Source organism: Chaetodon trifascialis, chromosome 17 (assembly GCF_039877785.1).
Source record: "Chaetodon trifascialis isolate fChaTrf1 chromosome 17, fChaTrf1.hap1, whole genome shotgun sequence".
NCBI lineage: Eukaryota > Metazoa > Chordata > Actinopteri > Chaetodontiformes > Chaetodontidae > Chaetodon > Chaetodon trifascialis.
This window is the reverse complement of record NC_092072.1, coordinates 12,925,644-12,940,712: the sequence shown is the minus strand read 5'-3', so window position 1 is coordinate 12,940,712 and position 15,069 is coordinate 12,925,644. Positions and strand designations below refer to the sequence as shown.

Sequence of the window (15,069 nt, the reverse complement as noted above, 5' to 3'; positions counted from 1 at the left end):
TTCCCAAGAAACAGCTGGCAGGCCAAATCAAACATTATGGCAGGCCAACTTTAGCCTGTGGGCCACACTTTGGCCAGCCCTGCCCTAGACCCATGCAGCTCTAGCATGGCTAAATATTGTGACATTCAGTCTCAAGAGTGGCAGCCTTATAGCTCACATTGACTACCTGTCTGTCCTCAGTCACTCTGGAGAAAGATGATAATCTGTGCACGCATTCTGTGCATGTATGTACAACGTGGCTCGTCTTTGTGAGACACATTTTTCTTTCAATCGTAGAATAAACAGGATGGTGCTGCTGATTTTCTTTGAATTACAGTACAGATTTTCAGCAATTAGCCTATTGTCCGTGCTTATCCAGATGTTTTCTCCCTCCGCATCTCATTCGCCACCTTGCTCGTCCAGGAATGGGGACCAGAGGCAGAATTTTCTCTGCGTAAGGTTACAGAGGAGGGGAGGCAGAGGGGATGGGGAACGGAGAGATGCACAGCTGAAAGGCAAAGTGTCTCTGAAAGTGTTACGTTACGAAACCACTCTAATCTTCAATGAACATGCTCGTTCTTAATTCACTGGTGAAATTCAAAGCAGAGGGGTGGAGTGAGTCATATTTTGGGGAGTTGTGACAAACGTGACTTGAGTATGACACGCGCTTCGGAAAGAAAGATGCATCCACATCTCGAGCTATTGATGCAGTGGCTGCCATGGCAACGGGCCCTTGAATAAAGGCTATGTGGATCATTATGGGGTGACTCACACGCAACGCCAGGCCAGTCTTATTATGTAAAGTATTTTTAAATTAATACATGCTCGTCAAACACACCCATGCATACTCACACAGTAGCGTACAGTAACAGAGGCTCCAGACATCCACACAGAAACACACATTTCATCACTCACTATTCTGCCTGTGTTCGTGCACACAGGCTGTATATATCAACACTCACACTTTTCTGCTCAATAGTTTTCTCCCAGGAATTAATCAGAGCCCGCCTTTATGCATTATGAATTGAGATTAAATATGTAAACAGGCTTCTCCACTAGGAACTAGGATGATCCAAGCTTTCCAGACAGGCAACGAAGGTAAATTATTGATGCCTTCCTCAGTCGGTTTTGGAGATATCTATGGTACATTTTCCACTTGATAACTGTGCAGTGGTGGGTTTCATTAGACCCCCTGCAAGCACACATAAGTGGATTTACCCCGCTCCCCCTGTGTGGTTCGGAGTGACTGTGATTTGGCTGTTTTTCCACCATGGGGCTTCTAACTGGCTTATTTTAGAAAGCCACAGGGTTTCAGGTCAATCCGGCTGCCTGTTCCTCTGTCAGATATCGTGGATTTTTTTTTTTGGGCCTCACTGGAGTCCTCTGCACAGGGACTGAAGCCAGGGAGGAGCCACCCCAGGATCACATGTTCAATATTGAGTGTGTGTTCGTGTGAAAGAAAAGTGAGTGTCGGTGTGCTTGTTGCTATGCGTATGAACCAGCGTGCACATGGTGACAGCTTCAGTCTGTTTGTGTATTTTAATTGCATTTTTGACCAGTGAAAGACAGAGAACACGACAGTTTTCATTGCTGGTGTCTGTTAGTACTTGACTTCTGTGGCTCAGTGGAGACTGAACATCAAACAAATGCTCTTATCTCACTTTTTCACCCTATCCCTTCTTGTCCTCTCTCTGCGCATTGCCTTCGCCTCCAAGTTTCACTTTCCCTAGCATCTTTCCCCCTGAGTTCACCCCCTCTTTTAAAAGACAGATTTGGTATTGCATCATAAAGTTGGGGGACTTGCAAGACAGAACAAAAAAAGAATTAAAAAACCTTTCCTGCCTTTCAAACTTCACACTCCAGTTTATAAAAAAAAGACGTTTATTTCAACAATTCCAAACTACAGCCTGACTGATACCTGATTTTTGAGGCCGATACCAATATTGATATTCGAGAATTTAAAAACATCTGTTGGCACATCTGCAAATACACACCCATACACACATAAACATAACATACAATAATAAGATTTTTTGTAAAATCCCTTAAATTTGGCTTCAAAACATCTGACCAACATAGGTACACAGCAAGACAGTTTACAGTTGAAAAGTATGCTTGTTAGCACTCTCTGCTGGACAAACTATGTAATGGAGGCACTGTTTCTAAAATATTTCAAGCACATATTTGGCATTTCTTTTCTGCAATATTTTGCGACATATCGCCTAACATTTACGCAAGAGGATGCATCTGTGATAAGATAAGTTGAGTTGACATAACACAAATGTTTTCAGAGGCTTTGTTTGTGCTCCCCATGGTGAGAAATCTGACCTTTGCTTGTAAAATTGGAGGAATACCCCTTTAGGCTTGTGGAATTTGGCAGAAGAAGTCCTGCGTGCTTGCTGGCTATTGTGGCCAAAGTGCTGCTACATCACTGCCCTCACTTCAGTGAAAGAGAGACGGAGCTGCTTTACAGGAACTCTTGCACTTTCATCAGCGTGAAAATGTCTGAAAGGAGCCACAGACTTCACTCTGGAAGTCATTGCAAGCTGCTGCTGGAGATTTTTTGTGTCTTTCTGCAGCGTTTAAATGACCGAACATGCGGCGAGGTCCCACTGAAACAAAGTGGGTCTTTAAAAAACGTAACTTTTCGATTCATTGCTGTGACCCCATTAGCAGTTCAACTTCGATTTGAATTAAGCTCTTCAGTGTATCTGCCCCACCGGCACGTCCTTATGTTCTGTGTGTCAGCAGCTGCAAATTAAATTAGGCCACCACTGGAAAAAAATCTCATAGGACAAATGAAAACAATGGTTTGTCTGCTTTAGTTTGTACAAGTGGGTGTTAGAAGTTGAACCGTGTATTTGAATGTGATTTTAAGCATCGGTATCTGCAGGAATTTGCATGAAGTGCTTAGTTTTTAAGGTCAACCATGACACAAACAGGGGAGCTTGTTTTAGCTGTGGGCTAATGACTAGTGATAGCATCTGAATGTGGTTTATATGCTACAGTAGCACTGAAGATGGACCCTCATGCATTGCAGCTGGGAAACCTGACCTCGCATGGTTTTGGGGTATGATAATAAAAGGGGCCAGTGTGTATACTTTGTGTGTGTCTGTACAAATAACAGTTAACTAATGCAAGTAGGTCAGTTGACTCATTTAAACCTTATGTTGTAGGAAAGTGAATTATTGGTTTGAGCTGTTCAGTAGCTTCTACTGCAAACATGAAATTATCAGTGCTGCACTTGAATCCATGTCTTGTGTATTTTTCAGCACTGCCCTTGCTGTCCTTTTCTCCTTAGTCATATGTAATGTTCTTTCAAGTCAGAGGAAGCTAATGCAAGCAAACATCATCACAAGTAACTAGACCTTGTTCTTGACTAACGTGCCCCATTTTTCCTCTCTTTTTATTCCCATCCACCTCTGTCTTCATTCCCCTCTCACCCCCCATCCTCTCCTTCCCGTCACTCTTGTCCTGCAGGGTTGGATGAGCTACCTCCAGTAGTGACAGAGGTGTGAGGCAGCGAGACCCACACCAACCACCCACCTCCTCTCAGCCATGCCGCCGCCGGCAGATATCGTCAAGGTGGCCATTGAGTGGCCAAAGGCCTTCCCCAAGCTCATGGAGATAGACCAGGTAGGTGTCTGAGCACAAAAAGACTTATCTTAGTATCAGCATCCGTTGCGGTCTGTTCAAGTCAAGATGATAGCAGAAAAGCTAGCAAATGTTTTGTTTTGCAGATTTATACAACACACTATTGAACAGTAATCCACTGTTGTGTATTCACTGAAAGTAGTGTGTGTGTGTGTGTGTGTGTGTGTGTGTGTGGGCGGGGTGGGGTGGGGGGGTTATGTCTGGAGGGGGTGGGCGGATGTGATCAGGGCATGATACAGCTTTGAATTGTTCCTAACAATTACACTAATTACCCAAAAGAAGTGTCTTAATTAAAGGTGTTTAACAGGTTTGACACAGCATTACAGACATTGAGTGTAACGATAGAGACCAAATCTTAAATCTTCAACCATATTTGTGACTGACATGAAGCGAGCTACGTTACTGCAGCTATTGTCACAGATTCATGTGTGTAGAATTTCATTTTTCTGACGTGTGTCGATCTGTCTTGGTCACGATCAGGGCAGAAACGATCCGTCAGATATGTGCACTATAGCTCACCCCGTTTTAAAATAAGAACTTTTTAGCTGTTGTCTCCGTAAGGATCATTTTGCAAGCTGGTGTCTACACTCAGCAGGTAATAACTTACTGTAATTAGAAGTGCTTACAGCTGTTCCTACATTAGAATCGATAATTTGATGCTGGATTCGGTGCATCACAACAAATTTCACTGATTTACAGAATGTGGTTGCTGTAAATCATGGTCAGAATGGTTGACTGGTGTGATTTTTGATTAAACTAATGCAGTTTCGAGTATTAAATCATTCTGCTGATTGCCCGATCCTTGGCTTAGTGTGTGTGTGCCGGCACATGGCTCAAACGTGAATCCACAGATAAAGGCCAGTACTGTGTGTCAGCAGTCAACAGGGTCTGACAAACAGTCGATAACATGCTAATGAAATAATTAGGGCAAACAATGACTACCTCGTGTGGGGGGATGACATGTTTACTATTACGTTGTTTGATTACACACACAGTGTGTAAATAGCCTGTTCTGTGTGTGTGTGTGTGTGTGTGTGTGTGTGTGTGTGTGTGTGTGTGTGTGTGTGTGTGTGTGTGTGTGTGTGTGTGTGTGTGTGTGTGTGTGTGTGTGTGTGTGTGTGTGTGTGTGTGTGTGACTCACGGATGGGCTAATGATTGTACAAGCTATGAGTCACCGTGACAACAGGAGCCACGATTGCCCTTCTCAGTGGCTGAATGAAATATTGAACTACGGAGTACATGCGCTTCTGGCTTTGCCTGGAGGTCTTTGAGGGTTTACGTGTTGATTTAGGGATGGAGTTTTTGTGTTTAACGACCCCTTATCAGCAGGGCTGCTGCAGTCTGAACTGTAAAACATCTTTAGGTCCCTCTTTCGTCTTTACTTCTCAAAGCCACATCGCCCCCTCCTCCCCCCTTCCTCTGCTTTTCTCCAATTCTCTTATCTCTGCCTGTCATCTTTCTCTTGTTCCTCCTATCTGTTGCCTCCTCCTCCTTGTCCTTCTTCGCTTTCTCTCCTGTTCGTTCCCCCTCTCACTCCTCCTCCCTGTCTTTTGTTGTAACTGTGAAAACTTGCGCTGTGCCTCCTCCTCTCTTGTCTTCCACCATCAACCCCCACCTCTTCCTCCTCCCTCTGCATCTCCTCTGTACAATAGGCCCTGCAGCAGCATATGGCTGTCTGAGTCATGCAGTGGGGAGTGGGTTTCAGCTGCTCACGCTGTCTTGAGACCCAAAGAGAGTGTGTATGTATGTGTGTGAGTGTGCGCGCGCATGGACGCATATTTGTGTGTGTGTATTTTTTTGTTTGTTTACGTGGGTACAACTCTGCATAAGTGAAATTGTGTGTGGGTGTGTTTGTGTGGCAACATGCATACTTGTTACTATTCATGCAAGTGTGTGTGCTCATGTGTTGACAGCTGTGTGTGTGTGTGTGTGTGTGTGTGTGTGTGTGTGTGTGTGTGTGTGTGTGTGTTGGGCATTCATGGGCATAGTTCTGATTTCTGCCATGCTGAGTTTGTGTGTGCGTGCGTGTGCATAAATCACACTGTGATGTTTGTATCTCTCCAAATATCTTCAGTGCCCCATAGGCAAAAGAGTCCAACATTTGAGTTGGAACACTAGGGAATTGGTACAAGTGCAGACAACTGCAATAAGCGTTTTATTGTTATTGTCAGAAATGCAATAGAGAACCGGAGGAGGACAAGGTGGAGGGGCTGCTGAGGTTTGCAGGTAGAAAATAAGTTTGGGAAACAAGCAGGAGCATTTAACAACAAGCTGTGATGGTCTGTTGTTGGGTAGCACTGATGTTCTATGGGTTATGATTTGGTAACTTTTTAAGTGCATTATGCTGTGAGGCAGTATAAAATGAAATCGATTTTAAATTTATGTTGAAAACAAAGTTTGCCTTCTTTAAACGTGCACTGACTGATTTGTGTGGCCTCACTTAAAGAAGTAAACACAGTGATAAATACAGCAAACCCTTATCTGTCAATCAATCTATCAGACTATTTGTATAGCACCTTTCATACATTGCAATGTAGCATGAAGTGCTTTACATCTTAAAAGCACACAAAAAAAGTCCCACCCTGACCCTCCGTACACCACCCTGACCCTCCCTACACCACCTCAATCCATGCACAAACATTGAATGACTATATTATAAACAAGGACTCAATAAAAAAGGAAATGTTATCATAACCTTTCATGAGTTTGCAATAAGGAAACACCAGAGGTAGGAGTCAAAATTCATAATAACCAAATAAAATACAAATAAAGATATTAAAAGATTCATAAAATATAATAGATAAATAAATCTAGTCTGTAGCAACTCAGCTGTGTTACAGCTGCAGATGAATGTGGCAGCTGAATCAGACCGAGACGAAATGTATAAGAAGCCTGAAATAAAATTAAAATTAAAATAAAAATTAATTAATTTTTTTTCCAATGTCCTCTTTGGGTTAATTTTAGTCCATGTATAATGACTGTATAATAGCAAAATTAAAATGTTTAAGAAGTGGAAAAAGACATACTACAGTGAAAGTTCAGACAATGCTGCAATCAGGCATCGGTCGTAGCTGGTGGAGTGTGCTTGTTGTGTAACTCAGTGACCTCAGAAAGAAAGATTTCTCGTCGTTCGCTCCGTTATCCTCCCACTTAGAAAGGAGAGATAACAGGAGCTCAGAGCTGATGGGTGATATAGACACATGAAGATCAGATTTAATAGAATGTATTATGTTTTATTATATACTGATGATTAAAGCTTTGTTTTTCACATTCATGCTAATGCATGAAGTGAAGACCACTCATGTACCGGGTGTGAAACTTGCACAGGACCACAGTAGTGCAGTGGAGTGGAGCTGATAGTAAGGCAGACGAGGAAATGGTAGGTGTTCATGGAGGTAAGTGTGATGGGGTAGGGCAAGAGTAGATAGGATAATGGAGGTGGTGTAACTCCAGGATGATGAAAATAAAGGGAAAAGCATGTATTTGAACCTCAGAGATAATAACATAAAAGGTGCAGGTGGAGGTCTTTGGAAGAGGAGAGGAGAAAGGAGTTGTTGAAGGGAAAACTGGGGAAGCACAATCTCAATTTATTTAGAAGTTCATTTGTCGATTTAAACTTTAAACCACAGGTGGGAAACCTTACACCTATCAAGGACCACTTTCATTTTTAAAACATCCTTCGAGGGATGTTGAACACATATATCACAGTAACCTCTAATGTGATGGCTGGAACTGCTTCTCTTTGCCAAGATGTCAGAGGGTAGTGATAAGGATGATGATGATGATGATGATGATGATAGTACTCACGGCTGGTTTTCCAGGTATGGGTCAGCCAGTTTCTTGAGTGAAACGCAGTCTTAGCGAGAGAAGAGTCAGTTTGGAAAAGAGCTGCTCTCAGCCAGAGATGCAAACTTCAGCGCATGTCTCCTCAAAATGGGAAAATTCAAATTTCTCGAGGTGTCCTTCAGTGTTTTTTCAGCATCTCGTACCATATCAGTAATCTGCTCTGCGATGGTTCTTCAAGGCAAACTGACAGTTTTACTTTGTCTGCTGCTAGCAGCTCTGCAGCAGCAACAAGGTGCTCCTTCACAAGTTCTCCTTCTGAATGAGGTTTGAGCTTCTTAGCCTTTAAAAAGTAAGCACAAAAAGTAATTCATAGAAAATTCTATTTCTCAGCTGCTTTTTTTATATTTATGAATTTGCCTTGTGGGCTGGAACAAACAGTCTCGAGGGCCACATGCGGCCTGGAGGCCAGACATCCCCCACTTTAAGCAAACCAGTTCAAATGAATTCTAACCTGAAACAGGCCGTAAATTTAAATCTATGTTAAACAAGCTAATTCTCTGTTTTCTCAAAAGAGACGTAAACAGATCTTTTGTACTTAATCAAAAAACTGATCAGACAATGTGTCTAAAAATCAGAACAATAAAACAATAGATATTAAATTTGCCTCACATAAGAGGTTTGCACTGGTCACACAGAGATAAGACACTCGTGTTTTTGCTTGCGGCTTTTTATTTATTTATTTTTCACATGCGGTAATATGTTATTACCTTTTTACATTATTTAAGTGGCCACAAATATAAATGTATTATTTTATTAATAATACAATTAAAAACTGTAAAAAGCTTTGATCGTGTATCAGAGAAGGATTCGCTCCAGGCAGTGCACAAGTGGTTTAATGTGTTCTGAAATCTTGCGAACCTTTGCTCTTTCTTTGATGATTGAGCATATTGATAGTATGCATATTAAAAATCTACAGTGAAGCTAAGAAATAGTGAACATTTGCAGTATAAACCTAAATTATTCAAGTGTATTTTGCTGTTTTTATCAATACCTTATCAGAGGTGGATATTACGTATAGTTTTACAGGACATACTAGTGAATTGTTTTTATTTTTAACGCTTCATTTGAGGCAACATTGAAAAGATCCTCAATGCTGTTTGAACAGATGCTCTCTTGTAATATGGAGTACTTGAGAACATTTGTGTGTGCGCTCACTGTAGTCTGCCAGCATACTGTAAGTCCCAGAGAGCCTGAGGAGGACAGCAGCGCGGAGCGAGCAGATATTAAGCTAATACTGACTGACATCGCGCACACACTCCTCACATTTGTGACCTCATCCCCCCCAAATGTGTTTTTGCTGGCTCTTCATATTCCTCAATCCCTTTTTCTCTCTGTTCAACATCCACTCTCCTGCCCTCTCTCACCATTATCATCCACTCTCCTGCTTGCTGTGTTTCCTGTTTTTTTTCCCTTCATCTTATTCAATTTGCTTATTTCTCACTTTTTTTTATCTTCTGTTCTCCCTTTTGTTCACATAGCAGCCCACACTCTTCTTCTGTCACCTCTCTTTCCTTTCTTTCCCTGTCATATATGCCCACCATCCTGCCAGCATTATCTTCTCTCTGTAAGTCCTCCATCACTACAGCTTGTGCTCTTTGAAGCAGCCTCTCTCTCAGCTCAGGGTAAATCCCAGTGAAGCAGCAATCCAATCATATCATCCACAACGCTCCGTACATTGGGACTCTATAGAGATGCTCACCAAATTGCTGTGTGTGTATTTTAGTGTGCAGGGTTGTAGCTGTGCTTCTGTGCACATGCTGATGCCTGTGTGTTTTGAAAAGATTACGTTTGGCACAGCGGGGATAAAAGACCCTTAAGCATCCTTAAAACAGTCTCTAGTGGACGGTACTTTGGCTGAGATGTAACCTGCGCTAGTATATACTGTATTCAGATCATGTGATCATGTGTTTTGTATGTAACTAGTAACTGCATCTGCCAAATCAATATAATGGACTATTGTTTCCTGGTGAAATTTAGTGCAGCATAAGTATTAAATAGCAAAAAATAAGTTGATGAACTCTAAATAAACGTACTGTAGAGCAGCACTTGAGTAAAGGTAATGACTTACTTTCTCCCACTGTGGAGCAGACTATCATCGCTGCTGATCTGGAAGCAGCTTCACAGACTGCGACAATCATGAATGAAATGGTGCCAGAGACATGGTCAGTGATCCCACATCAGCAGTCGGACCGTTAAATACAGGCTCCTGAAGAGCAGCCTCTCATTGTGCCGGTCCTGTAATGTAAAGTAATTGCAGCTCACTGTGAGTTGACTCTTGTTTTAGGAAAACAAGCTTGGACTGTGGACTAAATGTAGTTTTGTCTTTCTCCACAGAAAAAGCCTCTCTCAGCCATCATTAAAGAAGTGTGCGAGGGGTAAGTCTGCGCTGGCTTTTTTTAATGCCTGCACAAGCGCACGCCTTTTGGATTTGAACATAATTCTCCTCTCTCTTTTACTTTCTCTCTCTCTTTCTGTCTCCACACTTAAATCCTATTAGCTTTATTTTAAGATGTCCTCCCCTTTTAATACCAATTATGCAATGTTTTTTTTCTCTCTCTCCATCCAATGGCTTTCAGATGGTCCTTAGGGAACCATGAAAACTTTGCTCTGCAGATTGCTGACGCGACAAATTTCTACATCACAGAAAAGGTTCGGTCATCTAACTTTATAACTCCAGGCAGCAGTGTCCAAGGAAAAAAAAAAAGATGTGTCAAGTGGTCACTAATGTTTGCTTTTATCTTCGAATATCCACAGAATCGCAATGACATTAAGAACGGCTCAATCCTGCGCTTGACCACCTCTCCTGTAAGTGAAATGTCCTTATAAGTACATAAGAACACTCTGACCGTTGTGGATGAAGAGAACTCTATTTTTATTATGCCAAAGCACAGTGTGTGTGTCATTTTGCCCTCTGACACCAATGCATCTTCCTCCTCCTACCTTCCATTCTAGTACCAGACTGCCATCCAGCTTCATGAGCGGATCCAGTCGTCCAGCATGGATGCCAAGCTGGAGGCTCTGAAGGACCTGGCCAATGCATCCCGGGACATCACCTTTGCCCAAGAGTTCATCAACCTGGACGGCATCTCCCTGCTCACTCAGATGGTGGAGAGCGGCACTGAGTAAGTCAGCTGTCTGTCTCCTTTGCTGTTTTGGATTTCCTCCGGCGCTGCCGTGTTTTCCTCCCTTCAGACGACTTCTCATTCCTCTTTGTGCGATGGCTCTGACAGGGACGACGGAGAACAGACGGGTGGAGGAATAGAGATTTCCAGTGTTTTCATAGAGCCATAAATCCTGTTTAATTTCAAAGAGCTACAGAATTTTTAGGAGTTTTAAAAGTATCGCACCTGCACAGTCCTGAGGTCAGTGAGAAATCCGTGGGGTCTTTGGAGTTGCACTGTGCATTCTGATTGGTTGAGTTCAAAGCAGCTGAGTTACTGAGCCTCAGTTCAGTAACACTCCTCAAATCATTGTATTAAACTGGATTTACACTTTTGCATCAGGTGCTACGGCTTGCTGTCTGTAGACGCCTTTGTTGTGGAAACTGATTGTAGTTCAGCATACTTTAGGATTTCAGAGCTCCACTGCAGCAACACTCGATACCAGACAAGCCATTATCAGGCCGTGGTGCAAAACTCAATTTATTCCGTACCTGAAGTAATCTTGTTTAGAATCTTACATTCATCCTGTGACTTGGAGTGATAATGGGAACATTCGTCCTGTCTGGTTGCTGAAAAGAAATCTGCTGCCCTGCAGTCATTAATAGCTGAAGTAATCTGTTTACATTATTCCACTACCTTTGTGCTAGTGTGGAAAGCAAATGGTATTCAGTGGAAATAATCAACAATATCTGCCATCTTTACAAAGTTGAAGGTTAAAAACTTACAAATGTGCCTTTTTATAGATTGTTCCTGAGCCCATGTAGTAATATCCTTTATACAATCAAGTGGTGAACCTCGCTCCAGTTTATCATGGGATTAGCAAAGGATTAGCAAATTGTCACATACTGATTTATTTATATTTTACTTCCTAACCTTTTCTGAGTCATAGTTGTATCTCTGTGGTTACATAGTTCAGTTTTTGAGGAGGTCGACATCAGCTCCAGTTGGTGGCAAGCTGGCTTGTGAGGAACACGCCCAGGGGCTCCCGTTCACCTTTGTTGGCCATGAGAGTGATATTACACACAACTGTTTGACTGTTCAGCAGATCCAAAAACTCACTGTGTGCAGGGCCCTGGAGACTGTCTCCACTGAAGGTAAAAGAGAGGACATTTCTCGCTGAGGTGGAATTTCTCAGCCGTGATGCCAGTGGGAGGTGTGTTTGTGTGTTTGTGTGTGTGTGTGTGTGTGTGTGTGTGTGTGTGTGTGTGTGTGTGTGTGTGTGTGTGTGTGTGTGTGTGTGTGTGCCAGTAGCACGCTGTGTGAGTGCAAGGCTCAAGCCAGAGTAAAAACGCAGAGCAAAGTTCCAGTAGGAGTGCAATCGTGCACACACACACACACACACACACACACACACACACACACACACACACACACACACACACACACACATGCACACAGGCAGACATACGGTGCAAACTGGCAGGCAGGGCAGCAGCAGCAGCCATCCGGCCGGGACTCTCTCGTTTTCTGCCTCATGCAACTCTCATTATTCATCCCTTTTACCCGGCGAGAGAAAAGATAGGTTGAAGAATTGTTTTCTTGCATGAGTTGGCTCAGGCGCAGTCATGTTGCAAACGCACGCTCACACAAGGTCAAATGTGCTCTTACTACAGCACAGCAAAAATCCCGACACTTTCATGCTCCTGATTGTTTTGTACGTGCATAAAAGGGTCAAATTTCAGTCAGATATTTAATGTCTTCTCCTCAGCAGAAACCTCTTAGTGATCTCCTATTTCAGAGTGAGACAGCAGCCCCTCTTACATTACACTTGCTTTCACTATTTGACAGGAAATCATTGAAGGCTTTTCTCCTTTTTGCATATAATGCTGAAGTGAGCAAATATTGGACACTGTTTGATCTTGCTGCGAGGAGCCATCACAGCAGCACTGATGTTGACTCCACTCTGCTCCTGGCTCTTTCATTAAATACGTTTCTATGTAAATTACCATCGCATCCGTTATTCAGCTCTGGAGAGTTTAAAAGTGGCCTCTGTGTGTGTGTGTGCGTGTGTGCATGCGTGCGTGTGTGTGAGAGAGAGAGAGAGAGAGAGAAAGAGACAGGGAACGAGTGGTTCTGCTGCATGGCCGTCTGAACAGAAGGAGCTTATGAAACACTGACATGCAGATAGGTATCTGTGTCTGAAACACACACAAACACACACGCTCATTAGTGCGCCTGCCAATCACCTTGGTGAACCGTAATTATTCAAGAGGTTCAGTGTTCGAGGCTCTCGAGGGCAGAGCGCTGCTGTGATCTAATGCCTTTGCCAGAGATGTAGTGCTGTGGCTTGTTACTGCTGCTGCTCACAGGAGCTCCACTTGAAAGGTGGATATCGCCCCCTGCTGACAAAAAAATGGAACAACTGGTTTTGAATGTCATTCAGAATGGACAGTGCAACTTCAAGCAGCTTATTGCCTTCAAAAATTAAGGAAAGAGGGATTTTAGCTGTTGTATTAAGGGGTCACACAAGCACATTTTCTCATTTTCCTAATGATCTTTAACCATGCAGGCAGTTTTTGTTGTATTTTCCCAGGTTTTATCTGTGCCAGAGTAACAGTGAGGCTGATTCTCAAAAGGACACACAGATGTTTGAGTTCCTTCAGCGACATTATGCAGCTGTTTTTTTCTTTGTTAATCCTTTGTTCATTGTCATTTGTGTGTAATTTAATTACAGCAACTTTTCATAGAAAATGTGTGACCGTATCAGGACGTGCAATATGAAGCAGAAATTTAACACCAGTCAGAGAGGGTTTAGTGTCTTTTTGGTAATTACAGCGCATCCGTCAATCAAGATATTTGAAGTGTGAAACCTTTTCGTCATGTTTTCCTGCTGAATGAAAGTGTTGTTTGATCATTTCTGTGCATTGTCATCTCTACACAAGCTTGCTGTGTGAAAGTCAGGTTGGCAGCAAACTGCTTTTTCAACTGTTTCTGCTTGGCACGCTTTCAGTGTTACACGAGTAGGCTTTCTGGTTAAAAGTGAGTACTTTAAGTCAGTGTGTAAAAGCTCAGGTGGAACGAAATACTGACATTTCAGTTCAGTTTGCTTTTGTCTGAATTTCTATAATACAGAGTCATTTTTATGAATAGGATTTGCATGGAGTCTGGTCTCTCTTTTCAGGGACATGTATGCATCAACTAGTCAGCAGGTTGGGATTTGTGTTCCCTGCTCTGTGCTGGCTAAAAGACTGAAAGGTTTGGTTGTTTGTTTCCCACCTTTGACACCAAAGTTTCTCAAATCTTTGCAGGCGCTATCAGAAACTACAGAAGATAATGAAGCCCTGGTAAGCCCCTCCCCTTACCCCCCCGGCTGGGTAACGTCATTGGCTCTGTGCTCTTCCTAACCTGCTGGCCGAGTCTGCATGATTAAGACTCTGGCCCCAGTGCCTTATGGGAAATTATCTACATACGTGTAACACAGCCACTTCCAGGCTTCCATTTTGAAATCAGTGTTGCACTTTAAGTTTTTTGCATGTGATTTTGGACTCAAACAATTTCCTAATTCTTCAACACAGACTGAAAGAAGACCAAGATTTATCTCTAAAAACCGAACGAGACAAGAAGTCTGTCAAAACCATTGAATTTTTGGAATTCAATGCGTAGTACAGCTACATGTATCATTACTTCTAGTACAAGTCAGTGCTTACCCCAAATTAAATCTTGGTGTTCTTTATAAGGAATGGTGCTGCTCAGGGTGAGGGGATTGTCTGTGGGCTCTCTGTGAGACAGCTACTTTTCTTACTTTCTCTTCAACATTATTAGCAGTGGTACATCATCCATCCATCGACAGGGTTTCCTCTGCTCTATCTGCCTTAAATAATCTAACCTCTAATGTTAGTATTCTATGATTTCATGTAGCATTGTGTAGCTAACTGTCATCTAAACACCCAGTACCATCTGCAAAAGCCTTTTCGTCCCTCAGCTGTCGGTTACTAATTGTCCATTTGACTCTTCACTAATCATCTACCATGCAGCAACACTGACCCATGATGCTCTCTGCTGATCCACTGCCTTTGTAGGAGTATTTGTGTCTATATCTTCAGTTTCTTATCATTTTGGTTTTATTTGCTGAATTTGACGTGTCAGCCGACTTAAATTCATTCTGAAATATGAAAGGGCATCCACAGATGATTACTTTTTTTTCCTCAATACAAGTTTAGATTGTAAGATACAACGTTTTTGTCTGGGTTGTAGCACCACAGGTTTGTATATTTTCATGTCACTTCGTACAATTAGAACCGTAATATCATCATGGCGCACAAACAAAAGCCTCAGTGCAGGGTGGGTCTGCAATGCCAGTCTTAAGCAGCAGAGGTCAGTATTGTGAAACCTATTGGTGAAGCTATAAAACATCTTAAAACTTCAAGCTTACTGAACAGTTTTGTTTTTTTTAACACAAAACACCAGAAATACCTTCTGTTCTTCCAAG

At 42.4% G+C, this 15,069-nt stretch overlaps 1 protein-coding gene across 10 annotated transcripts in view; it reads left to right on the top strand.

Annotated features, from left to right (window-relative positions):
- Positions 1–15,069, top strand: part of elmo1 (engulfment and cell motility 1 (ced-12 homolog, C. elegans)) — a 106,060-nt gene that overhangs the window by 30,568 nt on the left and 60,423 nt on the right. For 6 of the 10 annotated variants that reach the window (XM_070984408.1, XM_070984402.1, XM_070984406.1 and 3 more), the window contains exons 2-7: positions 3,460–3,615; positions 9,814–9,854; positions 10,056–10,128; positions 10,234–10,284; positions 10,432–10,601; positions 13,889–13,924. In XM_070984408.1, the coding sequence (XP_070840509.1) occupies positions 3,538–3,615; positions 9,814–9,854; positions 10,056–10,128; positions 10,234–10,284; positions 10,432–10,601; positions 13,889–13,924 (449 nt within the window). In that variant the 5' untranslated portion in view covers positions 3,460–3,537. The remainder of the gene's footprint in view (positions 1–3,459; positions 3,616–9,813; positions 9,855–10,055; positions 10,129–10,233; positions 10,285–10,431; positions 10,602–13,888; positions 13,925–15,069) is intronic. The other 4 variants (XM_070984410.1, XM_070984405.1, XM_070984409.1 and 1 more) reach the window with 1 other exon arrangement.